Source organism: Emys orbicularis, chromosome 1 (genome assembly GCF_028017835.1).
Source record: "Emys orbicularis isolate rEmyOrb1 chromosome 1, rEmyOrb1.hap1, whole genome shotgun sequence".
In the NCBI taxonomy this organism is placed as follows: Eukaryota; Metazoa; Chordata; order Testudines; family Emydidae; genus Emys; species Emys orbicularis.
Genome location: NC_088683.1, coordinates 248299862 through 248327773, shown reverse-complemented (window position 1 = coordinate 248327773; position 27912 = coordinate 248299862). Strand labels below are relative to the sequence as shown.

At 41.4% G+C, this 27912-nt stretch overlaps 1 protein-coding gene across 1 annotated transcript in view; it reads left to right on the top strand.

Moving 5' to 3' along the window:
• Positions 1 to 979: 979 nt before the first annotated feature.
• CRACDL (CRACD like) overlaps positions 980 to 27912 on the top strand; it is a 41749-nt gene continuing 14816 nt past the window's right edge. The window contains exons 1-7 of the mRNA XM_065397551.1: positions 980 to 1046; positions 2136 to 2304; positions 5431 to 5566; positions 6250 to 6414; positions 7068 to 7136; positions 10541 to 10771; positions 12960 to 14577. Of these exons, the coding sequence (XP_065253623.1) occupies positions 980 to 1046; positions 2136 to 2304; positions 5431 to 5566; positions 6250 to 6414; positions 7068 to 7136; positions 10541 to 10771; positions 12960 to 14577 (2455 nt within the window). The remainder of the gene's footprint in view (positions 1047 to 2135; positions 2305 to 5430; positions 5567 to 6249; positions 6415 to 7067; positions 7137 to 10540; positions 10772 to 12959; positions 14578 to 27912) is intronic.

The following is a 27912-nucleotide window of genomic DNA, read 5'->3' as shown; positions in this document are numbered from 1 at the left end:
AGTCACAATCAATGGTATCTACTATTTTATACCATAAAAACAACGAGGAGTCCGGTGCCACCAGATTCCTCGTTGTTTTTGTGGATACAGACTAACACGGCTACCCCTCTGATATTTTATACCATGTCTACCATGAACTGATGGTTTTGGCAAACAAAGCCAACCTCCAGATGATGAGGAAAAAAGAGCACAACTGCTCTGAAATTGAAGTTTAAATTGTAAATATTTATGTTTTGTCACCAAGCCTGGGACATGTATTTCTTTAGAAATGTTTAGTAATTAGATTTTTTTTTTTTATGGACAGAACTATGATTTAGGAATGTTCTTACTATTTTTTAAAGGCAATCATTACGCATATAATGAACTGTGATAAGATGTTCTTTATTTTATTTTTGACATATTTCTACATAGTCCTGGTGAGTAAATTAATTTTAAAAAAGCTGTCACCCTTTTGTGGATTTGTCAAAAAAGAGAAACTATACAACACTGGGCCACAATCCTTTCGTTTAAATTTAATTGAAATAAAATAAAACTACATTCAGTATACTTTTCTAATAGTATTTTTCCATGTAAACAGATGCTCTAGTTCCAGAGAGGTTATGAGATCCCTACTGGGTGAGGAAGGCAGAGACACAATTGCAAATAGGAAGGGAGATAGTACATGAAGTAAATTCTCTCTGAAGAGATGGTTCACACACTATGGAAAATTTGGGACCTCATTTTCTGTCAACTGAGGCCAGTGACAGAACTCTCATAGAATGAAATGGGAGCAGGATTGGAGGTTGTCTTATGAAGTTGCAACATCCTATGGAATTCATTCCAATATTACCTAAAGCACTTTGCCCTATGACTTATTTTTATCATTCTGGATGTATACATTTAGGTGTGTCAGTTTAAAATGGTCATTTGATTATTGTAAACTAACTTTTCTTTGAAATTAATAAACACCTTTTCCCCCCCTTATATTAGTGACTATCACATGAGTTCCACAAGGATAATGGATACTAAATTGCGAGAGGCTGAAGGATGTGATGAGGACAATTCAGGTAGAGTGCCTACTTTCCATGTGTATATGAAAAGTATTCATTTACTGTTAAGAATTCTTGAGTTTCAGTACCATTTGGGCTTCTCACAGTAGTGATTCTATTTATTTAGGGAATGTGCTCACGGTCTCTCTCTGAGTTATAATTTTGGGACATTTTCAGATGCTTAAATTAAAACACTTTCTTAGAGTGAAATTTAGATGTGGTGTAAGTGGCATAATTCTTTTCACTTCAGTGGACTTGCAGCATGTCTGATTTTTGGCCCTTTATCTCTGGTGACTTTGTTATAATCTCTGCTGTTCAAAATGTGTGCCCATTCTGTATTAGTTTGCATGATGTCCCTGAAAGACACTGCTGCGAGTGTTTGGGTTTTGTTGTTGTTGGATTGCTTTGGGTAAAACGCTAATTTTTATCATGAGAAAATTGCAATTATCCCTATTTAAGCTCCTGCCCCTCTGAGCAGCACAGCATCACATTTTTCCTTGATTCCTATTTTAATATTCTGAGAACCAATGAATTACATAATTACCTTTTAAAATATTTTGGATTTGTTATAAAACTGATATTATTAAAAGCATTAGCCTCCTGACACTGCATTTTCCACCTAAATGTGACATTTTTGCATTTAAATTAGTTTTGCCATTTGGAAACAAGACTATCCAGATCTTAACTGTTTAGTTTGCTAAATTACAACATTGAGTTTCCAAACTGTAATTTCATCTCTGCATCCCAGTCAGTTAACACAGTGGTTTTTCTTCATGGTCTAATCCTATTAAATCTTATCTGAAAAGGCAGGTAGAAACAGTATTAGAAAAGATCCTATTTCCTGTATTATAGGTTATTTCTAACATGCCATAGGCATCACAAAGCATTCCGCCAGATAATATTAATAATTAATAATACCTTGCAATCAATTTAGACTTGAGACCTGTTAATACACACACAAAAAAAAAAACCCATAGTGGGCCAGGTTGCTTCTTCCAAGAAAAATTTCTTATGAAGAAATCCAATGGAATTTCATAGAGAATTATGACTTTTTTCTTAGAATTTTAAAACTATCATACAGACTCTCCTTAATATTTCTTTATTTAGGAAAGAAAAAGTCAAAGTTCAAATCTTTCAAAAAGTTCTTTGGGAAAAGGAAAAGGAAAGAGACCTTACCATCTTCAGGGAGCATCACTCTGAAACCATGCCAGTCAGCTAGTGATGTCACAGTCCCAGAGTCCATGCACATTGACTATGATTCTGAAGATGAACTTGAGTAAGTCTTACTTTTATTCACAAACAAGGAATTGCTTTTCCAAAAGACAGAATGATGTTTATGGATTAAATATCCAAGTGCTTACCTCCAACTGTTACTCAAAAAGCCACATTCTCAGGCACCTCACTTTCTTTAGGAAAATACTGATTGTAATGGGGAAATTGCAAGTAAATGTGATCTAGGTGCAACAGTTACTAATATCTCATCTGAGGAGAAATAAACTTCATTATAAAGTTTTCAAAAGTGCCTAGGTCCCATTTTCAAAACTGACTGTCAGGAATGTAGGTACCTCAATCTCATTGAAAGTCAATGGAATTTCAGCTCCTATGGAACAGATTTTCAAAGGTATTTGTGTTCTTCAAGATAGAGAGAGGCACCTAGTGGAATTTTCAAAAGTGTCTAAACAGGTTAGGCATCTAAATGCCATTGAAACTAATGAGAGCTAGGTGCCTAATATGCCTAGGTACTTCTGAAAATCTCACTAGAGCTTCTTTCTGCATCTTTAGGAATGTAAATGTTGTTGAAAATCTGACCCAAAGTCCGTTTTGAAAATGGGACATAGACTCCTAAATCACTTAGGCGCTTTTGAAAAGTTTCCCCTAATTTTTAATCTGCAACATGTAAACCATATGATGCATATGGTATAAAATTAAAACATTTGATTTAATATACAGACAGAGGGAAAGGCCCATTATTCATTGCAATGCACTGCCTTGAGTAGGGTTGGCTGCTCAGAAAGAAAGTTTTTGTTTTAATGGACAGTATTTCCTCATGAACAAAATTCTGGTTATTCCAGAGATTACATACCAGAGGAAAAAAGATGCTATTTTTGCAAGTGTGGATAGGTGCTGGAGATCAAACCTTCCAAAATGTACTGTCCATTAAGGTGACATTAGACAGTATTGCCACTAGGCAGCGCCACACAACCAAATAATCTTTTAATAAAATAATTCACATTTTGTAGTATTGGCAGTAGTAACATTACTCCTGCTTCGTCTTTAATGTGAAGGCCTGGGTGTTACCCCAGAGTATCTAAACTGGCAGCAATAGGTACAGCAGAGTTGTTGCATTCTTGCTCAACAAAAATCCTTAAGAACAGTAATGGTCAGACCTTCCCTACATGCTCTGTAACTCAGCCTTATCATGTTGCAGTATGTGTATAGCCCTCTGACCTTGTTCACATGCTCTGTTTTTGTTAAACTGTTGTTTTTTATATAAAAACAAAGGCAATAAAATACTCTGAAAGAAAGGAAAATGAATTCTCTCTCAAACAATTTTTTGGGACATTTGTAAACCTCCAGCGCCCATCTAGAAGGTTTACATGTCCAGAAAGAAGATGGAGCAATTAGAAAACAAGGATACATGTGCTCATACAACGTGCTTCTCTAGTTGTTGTTTTAGTCTTGTAAAATATAGATGCATAAAGGAGCTGTAACGCCCCTGACTGGCACTTACTTAGCAAATTGCTATAGATTTCTCTCTGACCTTGGCTGCATTACAGAGATCACATTTTCACTTAGATAAACTGTTCTTGTAGTGTCTTTAATGTATTGGGCACATGCAGCAGGCTTTCCTTCCTTCTGCAGCTCGAATACAGATAATCTCTTTCCACGTATTGTTTTATCAAATATATTTATAGCTACCACTGCAAGGAAAATTTCACTCTTTGTTCATGTTTGTGTTCCCTTATGTCCCTCTGGCTGTATGTCAGTTTCGGGGCTACACAATTTTTTTATTTACTGGTAGTAGTGTTGTTTTTTTATAATCTCTTCAAGATTCCAATGCCATAGAGAAACTAATAGCTGTGAGAGTCCCAAAATGTCACATTAAGATTTGCTATATTCTTTTGTTTGCTTTATTTAAAAAGAAAGAGGGGGAAAGAAGCAAATCTGTGTGCACACATTTCAGATCTCTAGGCACTGTGGTAGTACAAATAAATAATAACCCCATCAGTTAAACAGAGGCAGGTGCACAATTTCCAGTATTTTGGATGTTATTGGCAGGGTTACCAGTCAGCCAGTGCTACTACCCTGCCATGCAATGAAACTTACCAGGACAGAGCCTTACCTGTGAGACCCATGGAACTGCCCTATAGTTCCCTGGAAGAAACAAGGCATTTGATTCACCCGGTGCAACATTTGTAGAAGCAGTTACTTGCTACTCCCCTCAAAAATCAGAAGTAAAATGCGAATATTAAGGGTCCCTACGTTAAGAGAGAAGAATTCTCACATCTCCTCTACAAGCCCACAAGCAGTGTCCATGAAAACTGTAGTTCACAAGTTCCACTGAGACTAGCAGCATTGCATTCATAGGTTCCAGTATTGCAATTGGTTCTGCACAGGTGAGTCTATCCTAGCAGATCCTAGGGGATCCATGGGAGTCTAGAAACTTGTCCTATATAGCCAATGTGGCAGCCCTTCCCTCCCCAACTCTACTGGAGTTGTGTCACCAGGATTCCCCTCTTTTCTCTCCTGCCCCCCATGCCATGGCTTTCCCCAGAAGGAAACAGATCAGTGAAGATGTTAGTACAGGTGGGTGGAGGGGCAATCTGTACATGGAGAACCTTATCGGGACTCAGGAGTGTAAAAGGGAATAAGTAGTGCACACAGATGTGTGTAAAAATTATTACCTTATAGTTTTAATAGAGAAGAAACTAGGAGGGTTCTGTAGAGGCTATTCTAAAAACACTTAAAATTTAATAGAGGACAATATCCTTTCCATAGTGTTTTTTTTTCTTTTTTTCGGAATCCTATATAATTCTATAGGAGGGATATAATTCTTTATGAAATGTAGGATTCTTAAAGAAAAACCCACTATAGAAATTATAATCTATTAAATTCTGTAGGGTTTCACGTCCAGGATTTTAGTAGTCTGTTTTACCAGCATTACAGATGTCACTGCTTTTAAGTTGTTTTCTTTTTAAGCTACTACACAGGTTTATCTGAATGTTGTGACCGTTGTTTTCAATCAGCAATTTAGAATTTCAGGCTTAATGAATGATATGCAACATTTATCTGATATCTCCATTTACAAGATCCTCTTTAGTTAATCTAAGAATCAAGTATCCGGTAAAAGGATTAAAAAAACAAACGTATACATGTTCACTAGCTTATTATATTATCCTAGGACCCACACAGGTATTATGGGAAGCAGAGCGTTATCACATGACAGCATTTTCATTCCTGAGCCTGTGCAAGAGCCTGCTAGGCCCGTACGAGTGTTTTCTCAGGAAAATGTTTCCGATCGGATTAGAGCTTTGCAGGTAACACAAGACGTTCTTTTAAAATATTAGAAATTGAGTTTCTTTCAAACTTTACTTTTTAGAATTGTCTATAACTGAACATTTGGTTTCTGCTAAATAACAATAATTACATTAGGGCAGTGGTTCTCAAACTGTGGGTTGGGGTCACGAGGACTGGCTTAGACTTGCTGGGACCCGGGGCTGAAGTCCGAGCCCCACTGCCCAGGGCGTCAGCCCTGGGCAGCAGGGCTCAGGTTACAGGCCCCCCGACTAGGGGCTGAAGCCCTTGAGCTTCAGCTTTGGCCCCCCGGCCTGGAGCGGAGGGGCTCGGACTTTGTCCTCCACCCCCCCGGGACAGTGGAGCTTGGGCGGTTTCACGCTTCGATCCCCCCTCCTGGGGTCATGAAGTAATTTTTGTTGTCAGAAGGGGGTCACAGTGCAATGAACTTTGAGAAACCCTGCATTAGTGCATAATTTGTTAATCCAACAACATTACTATATCTTGATTCAATCTAAATTAGAGTGATAAAGTATATGAGCTGTTTGGTACCCAGGGAGAACCTGAAATGGAGGTGCTCTATGCTCTGGCTCATTAAGTTGTATCTTGTTGTGTAGAGTTAAAATCAAAATAAATCATTGGAGTGGACAGAGTCAGATAATGTGGGGAAAAAACATTCAAAATGTACTTCCATGTCATATTGCAGTTGAAACTCCAACATAGCATGAAACTGGGGCCTCCTCCTCCATTTGGAATTCATGCAAAGCGGATAGATGATGCTGGGACTAGCTCTGAAGATGATGGGTTACCCAAGAGTCCTCCAGAAATATCTTTGCTACATGAAATTCTAAATTCCAGCACAGCAACAAGGGTGAGTAGATTGTGATATTGACAATGTCAACACTTACTGGACCAGACTTTCCTATTTAAGCATCCTTTTTTGTGTGAAAGGGCAGGATAAATGACTTAGTTTGCTGTCCTTCATCAAGTTTTATCTCTCTTCATCAGAACTGGTTGGACTTCTTCAAACATCTATGCATAAAACCATATTGGTGATAGATTGTCAGCTGCAGTAACTCCTGGAGGAATGTTTTTGTCCCTCTTCTCTTTTGATTGTGGTTATGTACCAGTTATGTGTATTGGGTTATTGTAGCCAGCCACTGTAGCAATCCAGAGAAAGAGAGCTGAAAAATCAGTAGTCTCTTCGGAATCAGTCAATAAAAGCAGAGCTCTCTCACTCTTAACACTGTGTCCTCCAGCCTGGGAAGAAGAAACTTTCAAGAATTTGTAATTATTTTTAAAACGTAATTTTGCTATGCAGTATTTAATGAAGCCTTCATTCTTTTCCTGCGTCTCTTATGTTTTATGTTTGCAAGGTCCTCTCTAATTCTTAGAACTTGGTAGCAGTACTGGACTGTAGCTTAGATCGTCAGTGTCTGTGTGTGCTATGTGTAGATGTTTTCTGTTAGTAACCATCTCATTTGTCATCTTTTTACTGAATCTCTTCCTCATTCCATCCCACAGTTCTCTGACTCTCACAAGCACCCTAGCTCTTTGAGTTTAGCTGGAACAGGCAGTGAAGAAGAAGAACAGGTAACTTCCACCAAATATATTAAGAAGCAAGCAACATATATATGAGTCTTTTAAGGAAATTTAAGGCATAAATATGTTACTTTGTTGTCTGTTTGCTGCAAGAACAACCTTTTGTGTATGTTATACGTTTGCTTTTTTTAATGCTTGTCCTGCTAACATAAAAAGTTACAATTCTTTATCAACAGAATTCTCTAATGCCAAATAATTCTTGATGATAATGATAAAAAGTCAAAAAGAGAACAAACAAGTGCATTTGAACACCTAAAACGCAGGAATTCTGCAGAGGATTTAACAAAATTCCCGACTGCCCTAATCTATGGTGTTAGTTCATGGTCAGGATTTATTAGTGACTCCTGGGCATGAATTTTAGACAGTGGCTTTCCCCTTTTTATGCTTAAAGATCTTGTATGTTGTGAAGGCTATTTGTTTTAAAAGAATTCCCCATGCTGTAATACTGAGGGATAATAATAGTAATGGTGGTGGTGGTGGTGATGATGATGATAATTAATAATTAAAGACCCCTTCTGGTATATCACCCATCTCAAAATCGCAAAGCACTTTACAAACATGAATGAATTTAGCCGCCAAACACATAGATAAACTTAGCCTGTGAGACTGGTATCATTATCCTCATTTTACAGATGAGGAAACTGAGGCAAAGAGAGCTAAATGAGGTGCCCAAACAGAGGAAGTCTGTTGCACAGCCATGAATAAAACCCAGATCCTCTGAGTCCCAGTCCCCTGCTTGGACTACAGAACCACCCCATTCTCTTACATTGGTGCAGTAACACTTGGCCTGGTAATAGTGATTAGCGTTGCTACTTGGGAGACCTGGGTTCAGTCTTTAGTCGGTATCTCTCTACCTGACACAGCATGAGCTGGGAATTCTTCTGTAGCGACGTCTGCAGTCCTTGAGGAGAAGTGAATAGATGCCTTTCTTCAATCCGCACTAAATCATTCTGGTTGATTGAAAAGTGGTTTTGACAGGTTCTGAAGAGTCTCAATTAGTCCTGCTCAGCTGCATTATGGTGGATGCAATGCGGGGGGTAAAGTGAGGAGCATTTTTGAGATGTGGGGGAGGGAATTGCAAAGGAAAAATAAAAAACCTGGCCAGTTCTAAATTGACAGTTATGTGATAATCATGCAAAATATACTTTTAAATCCCATTGAGATGACACAGGCTGCTGGCATCTTTTCCTCTTCACTATATATTTCACATAAAACTATTTGAAATGCTCCTTGTTACTGAGCAAAGTGAAATTTTAACCCATTTTAGAAAAAAAGGAAATAACACTTTTTTTTTTTCTGAAAACAGGTGTAAATTCTTTGTAAATGTGTTTTTGCCAATTCAGGATATACCCAGAAAGCGGCACGGTGCGAATGCATTCCTGCCAGGGCAGGCTTTAGCTACAACTTCTAAGAGATTGGGCTTCTTTAGGAGAGGGGAGGAGACACATCACCCCAGTGACAGTGCAAGACCTCCCTCCTGGGCTATGGGAGGGCACATGCTGGGCAGCACGACCTGCTACACCTTGAAAAAGATGTAGCCAGAGTCCTCCTCTCCCCATCCACAACAGCACAGCTTTGTTGGTTTGAAGGGGGAAGATGGCGTCGTGGCCTTACCTCCACTGGATACCCCCCCTCTCGGGCTGGCTCCCCTGCAATGGCCACGTGCCCTGTTCTCACCAGTGCAGCCAGCTGAATGATGGTTGTCCCCTACCAGCGTGCACTGCTTGGGAAGGGCTTTCTCAACCTTCTCCCCCTCTTGTACACATGCACAAGGCCAGCCATAACCTGACGTACAATCTCTGCAGCAAATATACATCTGAAACTCAATTTGAATGCTGTATTTTAAGTGAAGCGACAGAAACTGTGTTCTTTAGTTTTCTAATCTAATGATCAGTGTTCGTATTACCTAAAGTCTGAGCTCCAAGTGATCAGGGAGAAAGGGGAGGGGAGGGTGGGCATCGGGCATTCATGTCAGTCCTTCAGGTGAGCAAATGCTTTGCCTTTATCAAGGAGCTGAAATGTCAATGTATTCACCGTAAGGTACTAATGTGTAACGTACCCATGTATCATTGTTACACATTAGTCATGTTTGAATAGCAAATTGCAGATATCATAGAGAAAACTTCAGTCCAAATTAGTTAAAACATCCCTTAGCTGGCATGATTGAGTTATCCGCCCCCCCCCCTTTTTTTTTAAATATAGAATGATTAGAGATCCAGCTTTCACTGAAGTCTGTGGGAGTTTTTCCATTGATTTCAATAGGAGCAGGAACAGATCCTTTATATACAAAAGAATACGTGTTTGGCTGCAGTGCATAAAGCAGTTTTTTGGCACATTGGATACAAACGTTGATTTTTCTCCATAAGCAAAATAAATATTTCACGGCTCTTATTTGAGAGAAAATATCTATATCTGTCAGCAGCCCCACAGTACTTGGATAGCAGCACAAAGCAACATAAAGGGAAAAACTGCAATAAGGGAATATATTTGAGTTTCAAGCTGCCACAGGACTACTATAAACAGTGATAAGAGATCATTTTAAAGTTATGACTGATACCTTGGCAATATCCTTTTTTTTTCTTTCTTATTTTGAAGAATTTAATTATTGAAAGAGAAAAATCACTTTTAAAAATTCATTTTGTAAGATAATCCTAATTTCATACCTGAGTGGGAATTGAGAATTATGCATAAACCTTGGGATTTACACATTACATTTATGGAAGGCTGAAAAGTTGAACTCCTCTGGCAGGAAAGTACCATATCCTAAAGATACCAAGGGTATTATTTCTGGATGGATTGTTGTACTGGTTGGAAGTTCCAGGCTGCGAGCAAGCCATGATATTTTATTTTGGGGTGGGGTGGGGAGGAATGAAATATTCCGTTTGTGGTTAAAAACTTCACAGATTTTCCAAATGGAAATAAACATGCAAGTAGGTTAAATACTGGGGACACCAACCTTTGACATTGTTTTCTTAAAGAGAGGTTGTAGGATTGGAAGGAGATGTGGCCCTGTATGACTGGAAGGCAGAAGGGTTCTAGCCCTGTAGGTTTGTGGGTAGGAGTCAGAAAGGGAGCTGTCTCAGGAGGATTGGCCTTTGAAGTTTTTCCTAATTTCCTTTCTCAGATGTGTTGACACTTTTTTCATTTGTTTTAGGTCTGCTATTTAACGGTGACACATTCTTTTCCAATAGACTGGATATTGCAATCTTCTAGCTGTTAAAATGCAAAACTGCTATCACAGTATTTCATGCGCAAAAGCTAGTAATTGCAGTGCAACTGAAATAAAAGTAAAAAAACCCCAAACCCCAGTAAACAAGTTTTTTCTCTGTAAAATTCCTATTTTTATTGCTTGGTTTCATTGTTTGATGTTATCTTTGGGATTTTTTTTTTTTTAGGTCACTTCAGGTCCTTCTTCTAGGCCCCGCTCTACAGAAGGCCAACTATTCCCTAGGCATGCAAGTGCTAAAACTATATCTCCCCGAACATCTGACAGCAGCATCTCGCCTGCAGCTGATTTTGACACTCCGCCTGAATTCTCCACTTGCTTAGATAATTCTGCTGCTAAACACAAGCTTTTAATAAAACCACGGAACCAGAGATCTAGTAAAATGAGAAGACTTCCTTCGGTAATTGTAAAAATAAACAGAGAACTCAGCACTGACTTTAAACTACACATTCTTACTTGACTTGCCATTCTTATTTCTGCCTCTATAAGCATTTATTAAGTAGTGCCAGAGCTGTGAGTGGATATTTCATTGCTTTCTAATCACTAATGTTTAAGCATTGTGTATGCATCTGGAATAGAACCCCTAAGAGCAATGTATAAGCTGCACGCTGCGAGAGGGGATTACTTGTTAATTCTCTTGATATAAGGATTTATGGCTACATTTCATTTCTTCTTAAAGTTACCATGAGGTGTTATTTCAGTGTTTAACAGTGATGATAAAGTTGAGGCTCTACTAGCATTTGTTACTCATTTTTTAAAAACCAGAGCATAACTTGATTGTAACATATTTTTCTGGATGGAAATTTGATCTGTCAAATCTGACCCTTAGAAAGAATTTTGTTATTGGGCTTTAAAAAAATCCCCAAGGCAACTGGGACATTTTTAACTTTCTAAAGTCACATAAATAAGAGATCACATGGCCAAGAGTTGGAGCCAAGTTCTGGTTCCTGGGAAAATCGTGCATTCTAATCCCCCTTACACAACTATCCGATCACTTTATCCGTATGTGGCTTCACCAGCAAAGGTGGAAAATTGAGCAAAAAATATGCCCTCCCAAAAAAACATTTTTTGTATCTCAGTGAAGTGTTTCTGAGTAAAAAAGACAGCCATTTTAGAATACATTTTTCTAACTTTGTCTCAAATCTTGATTTATTTTTTTTTAATTAAAATTGTACAGGCTCTTAATACATTATTTGCATTAGTGTGTCTGGATATTTTGAACCTCTTATTAAAAAAATTGTCTTGTTTAAAGACATAAATATAATTTCCCCCCAACTATGATGTCAAGAGGATTTGTTATTTTTTCAAAACCAGTGAGCAACTTTTGTGCTTAGGAAAGCAGTCTTGAGCTATGCATAGTGACAATGCAGGCTGTATCAGAGAAGCATGAAAAGCAGCAGTGGAAAAGGCTATCTAATCCATTCCTTTCTGCCAGTGCAGGAGTGTTGCCAAAGTATATTCACTATTGCTTTGTCCAGTCCTGTCTTAAATAACCAAAGTGATAGAGCCTCCATGATTTCCCTTGGAAAGCTTTTGTACTGTTTAATAGATCTTTCCACTAGTCATTTTTTCCTCATACAATTTTGCCGGAGTACTTCTGTCCTGATCTACATCCTGTTTTTATATTCCTGGACCTTTATTTGGCATAGACTACATTTTATACTGAATTAGCATGGTAACTTTGTTGTTTGCAAAACTGGGAGTAGGATGAGACACGAGTCACTTTAGAATGCAAGCTTTGTATTCCTCAGATTAGTACCTACATCTAAAATATGGATTTACACAATAGACTACAGTGGTTCAGTAAGATAACAATGGCACTGTATGAAAATGCATATTCCACAGGTTAATAAAATGCTTTGAAATAATCCTGTATATTCAGCCAATTCTAAGTACATATTTACAAAAGCTTACCTCATGTGTTATCAAAAGACCTCCCAAATAAATAGATGCTTTATAAGCTTTCGTGAAATATTTTTAACTCTTGAAAGAAAACAGAAGCTACAAAAGATTGGAAGCGTGTGTCACAATTTGACTAAAGATAAGACCATCTGCTGTACATTATCGTATTTAATACTTTTATTAGTCCCTTTGCATAGACTTGCCATTCCAAGGTCAGGTCTTACAAAGAAGGGTTTGTGTGATGTGTAATAGCATGATGGAGCTGCTCTTTGCCACTGGAGCACCACAATGTAGCCAAATAGCACTGGTGAATCCAGCCCCAAAAACTTGTCTTCAGAGTCCTACAGCTCCAGCTTTGCTGGATATTGGCTACAGATACAAAGGCATCAAAGAGGTTAATTATGTAGGGGCAGGAAATGATGTCTTAATTTGATTTCTTGATAGTTTGGTTAGAAAATTATTACACATGTATGTAATACAGCTTGCCAAGCATAATACGATGAAATCAGCATATAGTACATAAATATAAACTAATTAGCTATGTGTGTTCAAGACAGGGACTGTTTTCCTCTCTGTTTGGAAAGCAGTTGCCAGACTGTGGGCTCTGCCACAGTCTAAACAATAAATGAAAGTGTGTGAAGTTATAAAGAAATAATAAAATCTTAATAATTGTTTGCTCTTTGTAGCGGACCCACTCAGAGTCTCTGAATGACTTGAGCTGCACCCCAGAAGAAGAGGAGCACGATGGAAGAGAGATGCTGACAGACTTGACATGTGAAGTCTTCACCACCAGCCATCAGAAATTGACACACAGCACAGCTGTGACAAGTGACGTGGCCTCCTGGCAGAGACCTGAAATGCCTAAAGACTTTCCCCATGGCTCGAGACACAGAGACGAAAGGCCTCCCACACGGCAGTTCACTTCTGAGTCTGCCATTGTACAGGAAGCCTCGTTACATGAGAATAATCCTGACGGCTGCCAAACTACACTGGAATTAACGCATTCTGAGTCAGATTATCCTTCTTCTTTAGAGCCTAAAGAAAACGTAATCACCCTGTATCCCCCTCCAGATAGAGAAGCACAAAGGGAAAAAGAGCCCCCTGGAACACTAAGTGTGTCCACCGGGAACGTATGTGATGTGTCAGTTAATACTTTAAATCAAGAAAATAAACAGTTTCTTAATGGGTCTTCAGTGAATAACCTGCTGTCTGAAGAGTATACTTCAACCAATACTGGCAGTTTTTCTTGTTTGGGAGGGCCAGAAAAAAATGTACAGAAGGATGGTCAGATACCCATGGAAACTTCCTGTAATAAGGAAACAAAGGAGTCTGCAGCATTGCCAGCTTCCAGCAAGCAGTTACCTGAAGGGTCTTCTCAGCTCACAGACTCACCCTGTGTTTCCTCTGATATCCCACAGCCTGCTTTGTCATCACAGCTGGGGTCATCTGCTTCCTGGTCTCTGGAGCAAACTACGCCCACTCAAGAACTAGCTGCATCTGACAAGGAAAACAATCAGTCCCTGGGACACAGGGAGGCAATTTTGGGGGGGAAAACGGAGAAAGCTGCCAATGAACTCAGCACCTTGCGAAAATTTTCAGTGTCATCAGCACGGGAGAGACCAGGGGCTGGCAGCCTCCACCTGAAAGAAAACTCAGAATGTGAAAGTCCATTAAATACCAAATTACCCCTGTCAAAAACCAAGCTCTCCTCAAGAAATGAGAAGTTGAAAGAGGATGTGCAGGTGGGCTTGGATCTACAGGAGGAAAAAAATAGCATTAAAAAGCAGGTGTCGCTGGCAGATTCTGACTCTGAGGTCACGGGCAAAGCAGCAGACACAATGGTGGCTGGCTATGTTTCTCAGGCCATTGATGCAATTCCAGTGGTATCCCAGTGCCAACCAGGCAGTGAAGATAAAAGTCCTTTTCAAGTAAAGCTTAGATCCACTTCACTGTCCTTGAACTACAGAGACAGCTCTTCACCAGAGTCGAAGGGGTTTAAAAGATACAGTGCAGAAATTAATTTAGAAAAAGAGGGATTGGCATCACTTCTAAAAGGTGAAAAGGCACAGATCAAAAAAACAGCTGATGTAAATATCAATGGCTCTGTGAATGACAACATAAAATCTAAAACAAAGTCCTCTGAACAGCTTAGCACAAAACCTCCATTGCCTAGAAAGCCTGTTTTGCAAAATGTAACTAATGCAAACAGTAACGTGGAAAAGCAGGAAAAAGTCACAAAATCTCCTGAATCCAGAAGTAAAGACGGAGACTTGGAGAAAAAATCATGTCCTTCAAAAGTGCCTGGTAAGTCTTCTGATACTTTATATAGTTGTCTAAGCTCATTTGAATTCAGAGAGGGTTTTTTTATGGTCTTGAAAGGTATACTTCTCTTTGAAACAATGAAGATGACTTCTAGCAGTAACACATTCCTTCCATTTGTTCCTTTGTACAGTTTACTAATCTGTTTGTCAAAGCAGAAGCATTGTATACATGCAGATGCAGTTTAATAGAAATGAAATGTTGCAACAAAAAATGAGAAATGAAACCTCTACTACTTCTCAGAGGGAAACAGGGAATGATATCAGCAAAGTAATGTTTCAAAATCATTTGAGCTGATCATATCTTTTTGACTTAATGGAAGCCATGCGAGATATTCTGCAAGTTCAGTCTGGAGCAGCGTCCCAGCTGTGCTAATGAAAAGTGACACAGTGAAGTGGTATTTTCTTTTCTAGTTCCAAACACTCGCTTTCCTGGTGGTCACTGATAATGACTTAGGCCCAGGTCCTCAACTGTATTTTAGGTGCCTAACTCCAGTGAAATACCTTTGAGGATCTGACCATTAGGCCCTGATCCTGCAACTGGGTCGCCATAAGCCCAGGAGTCCACCCACACAGAGGCAACTGCAGGAATGGAGCCTTAATAAGAAATAGTGAAGCTTTTTGTAATGGCCAGGGTACTGGAAGTGTAGGGTTGCCAACCCTCCAGGATTGGCCTGGAGTCTCCAGGAATTAAAGATTCATCTTTAATTAAAGATTATGTCATGATTAAATCTCCAGGAATATGTCCAACCAAAATTGGCAACCCCATGGAAGAGCCATGCTCTGATCTTCAAACCTATTTAAAAGAAAGTCCAAAGGGGTTAGGACACTGTGCAATATGGGAGAATTTTTCAAAATCATTTCTTATACCAGAGCAAGATGAAAATATGACCATGAATACCCTACTGGCCACAGTCTGGTTTCTCATTGAGATTTCTCTGGTAAGGTAACAGGAAGTCTAATGGAATTGTTGCACGTTTTGAATCTGTGTATTTTAAAGTTTAGCAATATGTTTGATATTGACTCTAAAAAAGTAACTAGAGATTTTCATGACCAGATTTGTTGAAGTACAGAGATAGGTCCAAGTCTATATCTGAATGTGAACTTCCCCAGTTCAGTGCTATTTGGACTTTGTGGTGGTGTTTGGCCGAGTATAGAAAGACCTGAGATCCAAATCACCTACTGGCCAAAGTTTAGGTGTATGTGACCAGATCAGATGTAGTACTGTGGTCCAAATCTACTAAAGAGCTGATTTCTCCTAGGTTTAGAACAGGGGTGGGCAAACTTTTTGGCCTGAGGGCCGCATCGAGTTTCAGATATTGTATGGAGGGCCGGTTACGGGAGGCTGTGCCTCCCCAAACAGCCAGGCATGGCCCGGCCCCCGCCCCCCCTGCTTCTCGCCCCCTGACAGCCCCCCCACCCCGGGACTCCTGCCCCATCCAACCCCCCCTGTTCCCTGATGGCCCCCCCGGGACCCCTGTCCCATCCACACACCCCTGCTCCCTGTCTCCTGACTGCCCCCGGAACCCCCACCCCTGACTGCCCCCCCGCCGCCCCATCCAACCCCTCCTCTCATTCCTGAATGCCACCCCCCCAAGACCCCTGCCCCATCCAACCACCCCTTCTCCCTGACTGCCCCCAGAACCCCTGCCCCTGACTGCCCCCTGCTGCCCCATCCAACCCCCCCTCCTTCCTGACTGCCCACCGGGACCCCTGCACCCATTCAACCCCCCCCATTCTCTGCCCCCTGACCGCCCCGACCCCATCCACATCCCTGCCCCCTAATCACCACCCTGAACTCCCCTGCCCTCTATCCAACCCCACCTGCTCCCTGCCCCGTTACTGCGCTGCCTGGAACACCGGTGGCTGGCAGCGCTACAGCCACGCCTCCCGGCTGGAGCCAGGCACGCCACTGCACAGTACAGAGCACGGGGTCAGGCCCCGGCTCTGCAGATGTGCTGCCCAGACACCTAGAGCATTGCGCCGGCGGCAGGGTGAGGCTGCGGGGGAGGGCCCGGGGGCTAGCCTCCCGGGCCAGGAGCTCGGGGGCCAGGCAGGAGGGTCCCGCGGGCCGGATGTGTCCGCGGGCCGTAGTTTGCCCACCTCTGGTTTAGAATGAATAAGGTTTCTGTATTAAAACAAACAAAACCCCCACAACCAACAGACATTTTTAACATTCTTTTGTAAGCATATTTTAGAATACATAAAAAATTGTTGCCTGACGTGACATACAGCCACATTCAATCTGGTTATATTTAACACGCCTCTTTTTATCGGAAACCCAGGGTTTGCTAGTGACAATTTTGTAACATTTCATTGCCATTGCAGTAAAATGATAAATCATCTTACTGGAAAACTTGCAGAAAACTTTACTGGCTGCTCTTTAGTTATAGGGACATTGACACTTTGAAAATCACACCTCTTTCTGAAAATGTTATGCTTACTATAGGTGTTTGCAACTAAAAGGACTTTAAATGAAAGAAGTGACATGGAAAAATTGTTTGAATTGGTTCAGATCGTCCGCTGTTGTAAATCAGTGTGGTTCTGTTGACTTCCAGGGAGCTGGGCTGATTTATACCAGCTGAGAATCTGGCCCAGTGTGTTTACTTTGTGTATTTGACAGCCCTTGGTGTACAGCCCCGTTTCATGGCTTTGTTGAATGGCCTTTGTACTTCCTATGTCGTGTGCTGTTCTACCGACCACATTCTCAGGCAGCACTGGGGATGTGGGGGGGAGCTCAAGTGCTCGCTCTTCCCCAGTAAAGAGCTGCTGCTGTTTCTCCATTTGGAGCCAGGACGGTGTCTCCTTTTCCCAGGACCCCGGCACTGAGCCAGGAAGCAAGAGCAGCTGGGAGGATTGCCATAGTGGTCCCCATCTTCCCTCTCCAGGCTCCTGCACCAAGCTGGGGAGAGATGAAAGCTAAGGGGTGGGGGAGGGTATACCTACCAGATTCCTCACTCCCCAGACCCTGGTAGTGTGCCAGGAAGCAATGGGAACCTGGTGGGGAAGCTGGAGGTGGGGAGGTTCCCTGGAGTTGTTCTGCAGTTCCTGAAGTTGGGAGACCTTACCTCATTGCTGCCTAGGAGGCTGGCAAGCAAGATTGAGTGTGTGGTTAGGGGTGGGGGTGGGGACAGACACATTTAGCAATGCTGCTCTCAGATCTGTCCTCTCTCCCTTGCTGAGAAGGCCTTTATGGACATTAGCATGGAAACAGAAAAACCCTTATCGAATATTTTTACTGGCTTTTTAAAAAAAAAGTCATATAGTGGAAAAGCGTCTCTCCGAGCACCAGTTAAAAAATCCGCCAGTACAAAAAAATTCAAGTTAACCACGTTCATTTAACAGGAAAAGAGCTGTTGTTGGACCTGCTGGATAGTGATTCCAAAAGTAACATTCTGCAGGTGCAAACAAGCCTTTCAGGGTATGGATGACTCAGACCTCTGGAAGACTCGTCCTTCTTTTTAACAGGGATATTGAAGGAGGTTTACTAATTGTCTAGCATGCTCAGCACATTATTTATTTATGGTCTCCCATAAACTCTTTTGAAAGGCTTTATCATTGCTTGCTCACTGTAAACAAGACTGGAATAGTTGGCCTAGAGTTACAAACGTATTTAGTATAAGATATGAAATACTGATACAAGAACCCTGGACCATTTCATAACTGTATGAAACCTACTAAGCATATAAAAGAAGCCGTAATGCTATTTTCTCTGTATTCACTGAATAGCTGTGGGGGAAGGGAATATTGATTCTGTCATTTTAGCATGAGCTAACTAGGGACATGGTTAGTTTAAATATGGAACAGACTGCTCCATATTGACCTGAGGTCCATAGTATCTCATTGTGGACCTTTCTGCTTAGAAATCTGATCATGGCACTCTTTGTCCTGGTACTGCTTATCATGTGACACTGGGTTGGCAACATGTGCTTGTGGATATGTCTTCTTCAGTACCATATGCAGGCTGTGCCCATTCTCATTAAATACCCAGAGCTGGCTGGCTTTGGAAAGGACATTATGCAGCACCCACTGAAGGGGTGTAGCAGCAGGTGTGCTCCCCCAATGCCCCGAGAAACTTCTGGGGCAGTGCACTACTGCACCAACCACAATGCTGTTCACAGCTTAAAAGGCATGGCTGAGCTCTGGCCCCTGTGGTAATCAATGAGAACAAATTAATTGGTGGAGCAGTGTGCTGACCAGTTCTGCTAACTGATGACATAGTCTTCAGTTATTTTATACTGTAAAAAAGGCCTGCCCTCTACTCTCACTAACATAGGAGTACATGCAAATTCATCATTCTCCTTAGCCACTGGCAGAGACAATTCAAAGAGCTGCTATCAAACCCCTCCAGAACATAGCTCTTCAAAGGAATGTGTGGCTAGATGGACACAATCTATTCCCAGGTATGCAGGGCCATCAGCTTTGCTGTTTCCCACTTGACATTGCATTGCATCCAAACCTCTGCTAGTGCTGGCAACTAGCCACTTCCATCCTTTAAGTTCATTAGACCTTTCAAAAAGCCGTGGCTGCTGATGAGACACTGCTGGGCTGGAAAAGAGTGCTGGTCTAATTATGCTGAATCATTATGATGAGACGCAGTTCACATTTCATGTACAGCAGTTTGGAGAGAGTAAGATTGCTATGTTCAGTGTTTACAACAGCAACTTAGTCCCTTCCATTCAATTTAATCTCTAGATTTTTCCAGTTACCTAGAGAACTGGTATTAAAGTGTTTGTTAAGGTTGGTGGCATGCTGACTCCACACCCAAACATAGCCAGCAGTCCAGGCGACTAGAAAGGCCTGTGGAGATAGTTGGGGATGGCTTGGTGGCTGCGTGCCTTTCAATTGAACAGGAAACGTTTTAAAATAGTGTGATTACTGTTGTCTTGGCTGGCCCTGGGGACCTCCAGGGCTAAAAGCGTGAGTCTTTGTAGCTTGAGCTAAAGAGCCAAGCTCCGTAGGTTGGGGCTGTAACAGATTCACATCCTCTGTGGATCAGGTACAGAGTGGGACAAGTGACACACATTAACCAGTGGGTTACAAATAGCAAAACCTGTAATTAGCCCTTGTGTGAATGCACATGTGAGGATGGCACAAGCAGACTTCTGCTGCCCATTGTGCTCCCCGTCTCAGAAGTAGAAACAATGGAAGTCCCTGTGTTTAGGCACTGCACTCTCGGTGGACCCACAGAGGCACTATGCACTCCAAAAGAGGGGGGCAGAGGAAGAGACAGGGCTATCCTCTTCTCATGCATACTGGCCAACAGAGCAGGGCAGGTGTACAGGGTTGGGAGCAGGCTGTATCATCCACAGACAGAATTCCTCTCTCCTTCCCAGAGCTGCCGTTCAGCTCTGCACTCCCAGCGCCTGAATGCCTCTGTCAGGCCCTAACATAACATACATGTTGACTTAAAAATTACCAATACATTTTGAAAATACATAGTTGAAAATTCATCACCCGTCTTCACTTACCTTCCAAGACCTGAGTTCAAGGTTCTGATTTCCTCTGCCAGAGTCAAATCAGAGTTGAGAATCTAAGTTCTCTACTGTGATGACATCAGTTATTGCAAAGGGAACACAGAATCCTGAGTTGATTTTGGCAGCCAGGGCAAAGAGATTTTGAAATATTTGGGTTTCAAATCTATTGGCTTGTCATTATTAAGTCAGGATGTGTTTTCCATTAGACTCTCATTTAGGATCTCCAACCATTTTTAACATCTTAACACCTTTTCTATCACCCGCCAAGCACACTTAAAAGAAGTACTATAGTTTATTTTTTCTCTGTCTCACATGAATTGAATCAAATGTAAATAAACTTTTTGTTTATATGTTCATTTTAAGGGAGGCTAGATCCAAAAATTACTTGAGTTTGTTGTGACATTTCTTTTCTTTGCAGTAGGAAATAATCTCTCAGGTGCTTTGTTGGCTGGTTCTTGCTCACATGCTCAAAGTCTAACTCAGGGATCGGCAACCTTTGGCCCATGGCTCACCAGGGTAAGCCCCCTGGCGGGCCGGGCCGGTTTGTTTAGCTGCCGCGTCCACAGGTTCGGCCGATCGCGGCTCCCACTGGCTGCGGTTTGCCGCTCCAGGCCAATGGGGGCTGCAGGAAGCGGCGCGGGCCGAGGGATGTGCTGGCCGCAGCTTCTCGCAGCCCCCATTGGCCTGGAGCCCCTCCCCCCCAGCAGTGTCTTCTATGTGCGAGCTGGGCTCTGCCAGGTCCAGCGGCCCCTAGTGGCGGCCAGCAGCACTGCAGCCCATTTCTGTGGGAGAAAGCAAATTCTGCACGCACAACGTTAATTTCTGCAAAATTCTGGATTGCTCAGTGGTGCAGAATTCCCCCAGGAGAAAACGCTTGCAAATGTGTTACCTCAAATATGTGATTTGTTTTAAATGTGCTATTTCCTTCTTTGGCACTGGAGTGTTCAGTGTCTCGGTTGCCATCCTCAGTGATTTTTTTTTTTAATTTTATCTATAGGAGACCCAGTACTGCAGGAACATCGCTCAAAGAACTCCCATTAATGGAGTTCCACACACACAAGCCTTGTTAGTGGCCTATGACTTCACACAAGCTTGCAAAAACACTTAAGCATGTATATCGCTTTACATGTGTGAGTATTAACCCACCAGGTCTTTAAAATCTAAACTTGCATGAGGGAAGTTATGCACATGCCTCAATATTTGCAAGGTCTGGGCCATCATTGGTAAAGTGACGAGGGATCCTTCAGAATGGCTGGCATGATATAAACATACAATGTATTCCCTTTTGTCTTTTAGGGTAAATCACTGTGCACAAACCTTAAAAACAACCCATCGCTGTAGGAGAACATTGTGTGTGTGCCTTTTGGATCCACTGAAAAGTTATAAAAATAAAAGTAATTGACTTTTGTATTGAGAAATTGTAGTAGGAGTGCCATTCTGGAAAGGAATTCAAGGAAGGAGAGCAAAATAATATATTGTCCAGAAAATCCAGGCTTTGAAATTACAAGAAAAGTACTTCTCTCTGTCTTTCTGCATAAAAAAGACAATTTTTTTTATATCTAACCAGGATTGCATTAAAGCAATATATGTAGGAAGCTTACTTTTCTTCAAAAGAAGTTGTCTTTCTAGTTGTCTCAGACAATTTTTTGGTAGGGCTGTTTTCCAAGAAAACAGTAGACTTTTTGATGTAAAGGTAGCAGTTTTCTCTGTAATAAACTCTCTTGGCGATCTAGTATGGATCCAACCAAAACTTACAGCTCATGTTGCACAGCAGCTTAGAGAAAAAAAGATGTCAGAGCTGCTTAGCAAAACCTTTCAGAGATGCTTAGTCTGATATGAAAGCATAGGGTGTGTACACTGAGAGAAACATATGGTATGTTAAAAAACAAAGGAAAATATGTAGGCTGAAATATCCTAAATGTCATATACATTATAAAGCCTTTCTTAAAATAACTTGCTTATTTATGAATGAACAAAGAGAAAGTAATGTGGAATGAAATATGCATCCACAAACAGTATGTTATAAAACATAGGGGGGAGGGATAGCTCAGTGGTTTGAGCATTGGCCTGCTAAACCCAGGGTTGTGAGTTCAATCCTTGAGGGGGCCACTTAGGAATCTGGGGCAAAATCAGTACTTGGTCCTGCTAGTGAAGGCAGGAGGCTGGACTTGATGACCTTTCAAGGTTCCTTCCAGTTCTAGGAGATAAGATATCTCCATTAATTTAATTTAAAAAAACAATGACACAGTACGGTATATGTGGTTTTCCCTGCCCCCCCCCCCAAAAAAAACCCATTTGCATTAGTTCTGAAAATATTTGCTTTTAAAAATATGCTTGGAATACATGACTTTGCTTGCATATTAAGGTCATGACTTTCAAAAAGGTCTCAAATTTAGTCTGACTTTGCACTTGCATGTTGTTGTGGTGATGAATAACTATAGACATATTTTACAGCCCTTAGATAAGTAAGCACCTCATTTTCAGATACTTAGACATCTTAGTGCTATAAAATACATCTGTAATTTTTTTTGTGCCTGCAAATATTTGTGGACACAAAAATGTGGGAGTAATATCTGAGGCTACCTCTGAAAAATTAAGCCTCACAGTTTCAGTTACTTTAACTTTTAGTGTTAGAGAAAATAATTTTCAAATATATGGCAAGTGATATAGGACTGCACATAGATAACAGTGGCCAATGATTATTTAATCATTTTCCTTTTCCACCTCTTACGTATGTGCAAAATCACCGAAGCTCAGCTAGTAAATATGTCAACAACAAAAGTTCCTTTTGTATCTAAAGATTAGTTCTACAGGTTTAATCTTATTGTTCAAACAACTAGAGATAAGTATATTAAAGAATAACCTTCACACAATGGTATGCAGTCTGATCCTGCAGTCTTTATGCAGGCAAAATTCCCATTGCCAGATCAAGCCCATGGTCTTGAAGGAAGAGAAATTCTGTTTGAGAAAAGTTTGAAAGCAGACTAAGACCTGCAATTTCGGCAGATAACATGCCCCCTTCTAAGTGTGCTCTTGTAAAGCACTAGCAGAATTAAGGAATTCTCATCTCAATATACATGCAGCTGGCGGTACTTTTCCATTTATTGCCACATTTCCAAAATGAGGGCAAACTTCATTCAAGAGGAGGAAGGAAATACCATAGTTCTTTCAAAACCCCTTATATCAAATCAGTTTTAAAGAAACCAATAAAAGATGCAGCCATGAGCGTGAACATATTCTGAATGACTGAATATGATTCTGAATCACTGCCCAGTACCCTTTATTACTTGACAAAGTTATTCAATAACTAATTATTTTTAAATATCTTAAATTATTTTTTTCTACCCAGTGAACCAAAAAGCAAAAGAATAGTACTTAGCATTAATATAATGTTTTTAATCCATAGATCTCAAAGTGTAGTCCAAAGGTGGGTATCTTTAGCCCTATTTTACAGATGGGGAAACCAAGGCACAGGGAGGTTTTGTGGTATGCCCAATGTCACACAACCCATGGAAGATCTAGGGAAAAAAACAAACCTTCTGACTTCCAATCCTGTATCCTGCCCACTGGACACCCCGTCTCTCTAAAAAGCAGAATACACAAGTCTTAGAACTCCTGGGTGTTCCTGGGTGAGTAATAAGCAGAAACAACAATTGAATTGTACTTAAGACTTGCTACCAAGTTTTACTGTAACTTGGCCTTAATTAAAAAAAAATTACTAACAAGGACTCTTGGTTCCACCCTGACTATCTCTATTCCCCAATCCTTTGACTTGCCACATCGCAAGTCAGAAAAGCACATTGACAGCCCAGTGACTGAAAGAGATAAGAAAGAAAAGAGTTATTCAAGGTGAATCAGAAGGCCAATGAACTGAGGAAAAAGGTGAGTGAAATATTTATTTTGTGGATAGCCACTACATGTCATGGCTACTAGGCCTCCACTGCCCCTCAGAACCCCACGCTTTTAAAGGAGAGTCTCAAATACTCTTTAGACTGCTACCTTGTCCTTCCTTCCCCCAGTTTCCATTCTTTGTTGTATCCACCCATTGTCTTTTATCACTTGCATAGACTGTAAGCTGTCTGGGACTCTTTTATTATGTGTGTAGCCTGTCTAGCCATCCTTCCCTCCAATGGGGCCTCCATCCTTCACGGAAGCCTTTGGGAAACAGAAATAATAAATAATCAGATACACGTGTTATGCTGCCTGCAGTAGTTCTGCCAAACCCGTTTGTGGAAGAGGTAGTAAATCCTGCCCGTCTGTGTCTCGTTTCTGAGATGACAGTACTATTCTACCTCTCTCTTTCCTGCCAGACTTGGCTTCTGTCATAGCAAAGACTATCATAAAAGCAAATGTACAGACTGGTTCCTTAAAACAGCCTCCTTCCCAAAGGATAAACAGATCAGCTATTGCTCCTAAGAATGCAACTGTCACAACTTTGCCATCCAGGGTCAGGTCCATACAGATTCAGATAATTTCTTTGAAAATAATTACAAAAAGCTGCTTGCCATTAGTACGAGAGTGCTCTCTTCCCATCTTTTGAGGTGATAGCTGCCCCTCTAACATGGCTGACAGGGACGTTGAGTTTTTCAACCTTGAAGAAGTATTATAAGAAGAACATAACTGCTTGATGTCATCTTCTCCTATTTATTTATAAACATTATTATTATGGTAGCACCCTGTGACGGGGTGGAATAGACCCAGAGGCCCTCTGCTAGAGGCCTCAGGGTCCTGCCAAACCCTGTCCCAGTGAGGAGCCTAAGACAGTCTGCTGGCAGGGACCAGGGGAGCTGTGAAGGAGCTCCTGGCTGGCTGCTGGGACTGAGTAAGGACTGAGTCCAGGGAGGGCCACAAGAAGACAGTGACTTTAGGGAGGAAGCCCTGGGGGTACGGCCCCATACCAGGGCCAGGACAAGGTAAAGACTATATACCCCGGAAGGGGTTTGTTCTGGCTCACAAACAGACTGTGTGAGAGACTTGGCTGGAGGGCTGAGTCACTGAAAAACCACCCAAGAAACCACTGACAGGGGTCACCGTAAACTAAACGATTGCAGACACACCTGACCAGAAGGGGGTGCTCATAAGAGATGGGTACCGCCACCTTACACACCCAAAGACACCAATGCATTACTGTTGTGCTAGGCACTGTTTACACTAATAGCAAAAAACATGGTCCAAGTATATATGATGAGAGACAGTAGATGCCTACAGACAAACTAACAGGAGAACAAGGTAACAATGAGACTATTATGTTTAGCACAATAAGCAGTGGTCACAGCATGTCAGCTGCCTAGTCATTGTACAGTGTTTTGTAGGCATCACTTTAGAGGTGAGTTTTGAGGGCAGTTGAAGAAGGACAATAAGGTAATGTTGTGGTTTTTACAGAGAGTTTCTAGCACGCATAAGGAACAGTCCAAGAGAAAGTACAAAGGTGTTTGAGGGAATTCTGGCATCACTGGCAGCATTGAGGGAGAAGTCAAATGCTCAATATCCTATAAGAGATGTTAGATCAGAGACAAGCCACGAGGACCTTCAAAGGGAAGACAAGTAGTTTTTGTTTGATGCAGTGAGAGTCAGTGGAGGGATACAAAGGGCGGGTGGGGGGTGACATGGTTAGAGCGATGAGCTAGGAATGATCTTTGTATTAGCGTTTTGAATGGATTTAAGATGGCATTTTTCAAGGCCATAAAAGAGGAGGAAACAGTAGCGAGGAGTGAGATGAGGGCCTAAATTAGTGTTTTAGTTGTGTGGACAGAGAGGAAAAGCGCTTATCTTAGAGACGCTTGGCAGGAAGGAGCAGTAGGATTGAGACATGGCTTAGTCATATGTGTCTAGAAAGACAGCTGCCCAGGTTATGCACCTGAGTGAGAGGGAGGATGGTGGCAGTGTGCATGATTACTGAAGTAGGGGAAGGGAGAGGGCTTGGGTGGAAAGCTTAAGAGCTCAGTTTTGGCCATATTGAGCATAAGTTGATGGATGGACATCCAACAGGAAATGCTGAAGAAACAGGTGGATTTAAGGTTATATGACTACGTGATTTAGGATTAAACTTGCCACCTTGTCCATTACCACGGGGGTGCCCTCAATTTATTACTGGGGCAGTGGGAGAGGGCAGGAATGGATGGTTCCCCTCCATGTGCTGGTAAATTTCTCTCATCTGGGCAACCCCAGATGTTAATTGTTTATTATTAATCATGTTTCTGATGTTAGTGTCTAAGGGCCAGCCAAGAACAGGCCCCATTGTCAGGGCTGGCCCACAGCATTTTGGCACCTGAGGCGGGGAGCTGAAATGACGCCCCCATGCCCCCTCGCTTGGGCCAAAACTTTGAAAGGTCTCAATTCTACCTTCTTCCTGTTCTACTCCTCTCATAGTACTGCTCTGCTACCTACCCCAATAAAGGAGAACTAACAACTTAAAATGCCTTGTTCAAAAATGTTAAGTAACACTTAACTTTCAAACACCTGAACAGCAAATGTAACTTTTCTTGTCTGCACAGTAAACACTGGCATTTTTATCTGTTTGAATAATCAAAGTGGTGCTTTCCGTGCTTTCTTGGTTGCAAAGATTTGAACTGCTTCCTGAAGGTCCACAGTCTGGGCCAGCTCATGCCCTATTGAGATGGTTGCAAGGCTGACTAGCCTCTCCAGTGTAATTGTGGAGCGTAGATGTGTATGACCTTTTTTATTAATTTCAGCTTGGAGAAGCTGCGTTCTCCACTGGCAACTGTTACAGAAAGTGTTAGAAGTATGTGCAGAGCAACAAAAGCATTTGGAAAGAGGGTGATCATCTTATTTGTGCACATATAGTCCAGAACAGCCTTTGGAGTTGATCTTGCTGAAATGTATCTTGAAAGGGCTTTCAGTTCATCACCTAAATCACTCGCATCAATATCGCGCATGCCGTCATATGTCAACACTGTCTCTAGTGCCCTGCATTGCTGGTGTAGGTCTTCTTCAGGTATAGTAAGGAGTTTTGGAATATCATACAACATCCCAAATATACTGCTGTGTTCCTTGAGCTGCATGAAACGTTCTTCAACTGACTGTATTGCACAATCTAGCACCTGGTTAAAGAATTCAACTTTGAATTGTTGTTTGGGGTCTCTTATGGGATTATCCCATGCCTCATAATCAAAATGTTGTCTTCTTCGGTGACTCTTGTATTCTTGAATGGGTGGGAAAATAGCTTCATTGTGAAGTTCGTCTGCCAACTTCTGTGCACTCTTCAGAATGTTTTGAAATCCCTCATCTGACCGGTAAGACTGTAGGTATGACTTTGCTTTGTCCAGTTGTTCCATTGCTCCAGAGATATCAAGGTCAACACCTGGAGTATCTTGCTTACAACATTTATTTCAAACAATATGTCATGCCACAACACTAAGCCACACAGAAATTTGAAGTTATGTATCAAGTATCAGGGGGTAGCCGTGTTAGTCTGTGTCTACAAAAACAACAAGGAGTCTGGTGGCACCTTAAAGACTAACAGTTTTATTTGGGCATAAGCTTTCGTGGGTAAAAACCTCACTTCTTCGGATGCATGTTCTGTAACTTTCACTCTATGCATCCGAAGAAGTGAGGTTTTTACCCACGAAAGCTTATGCCCAAATAAATCTGTTAGTCTTTAAGGTGCCACCAGACTCCTTGTTGAAGTTATGTATGTTTCTGGTGATTCCATTTCCCTCTGCCACTGTTCTCCCACGAACAGTTCCTGTCATAGCATTATCCTCCATAATGGCAACTACGGCATCATCCATCTTCCCAATTTGATGTTTGATAGGCTTTATCGCCTCCACTCGACTTTCCCATCGTGTGGCACTCAGTGGTTTCAGTGTCAGACAGGATGTTCC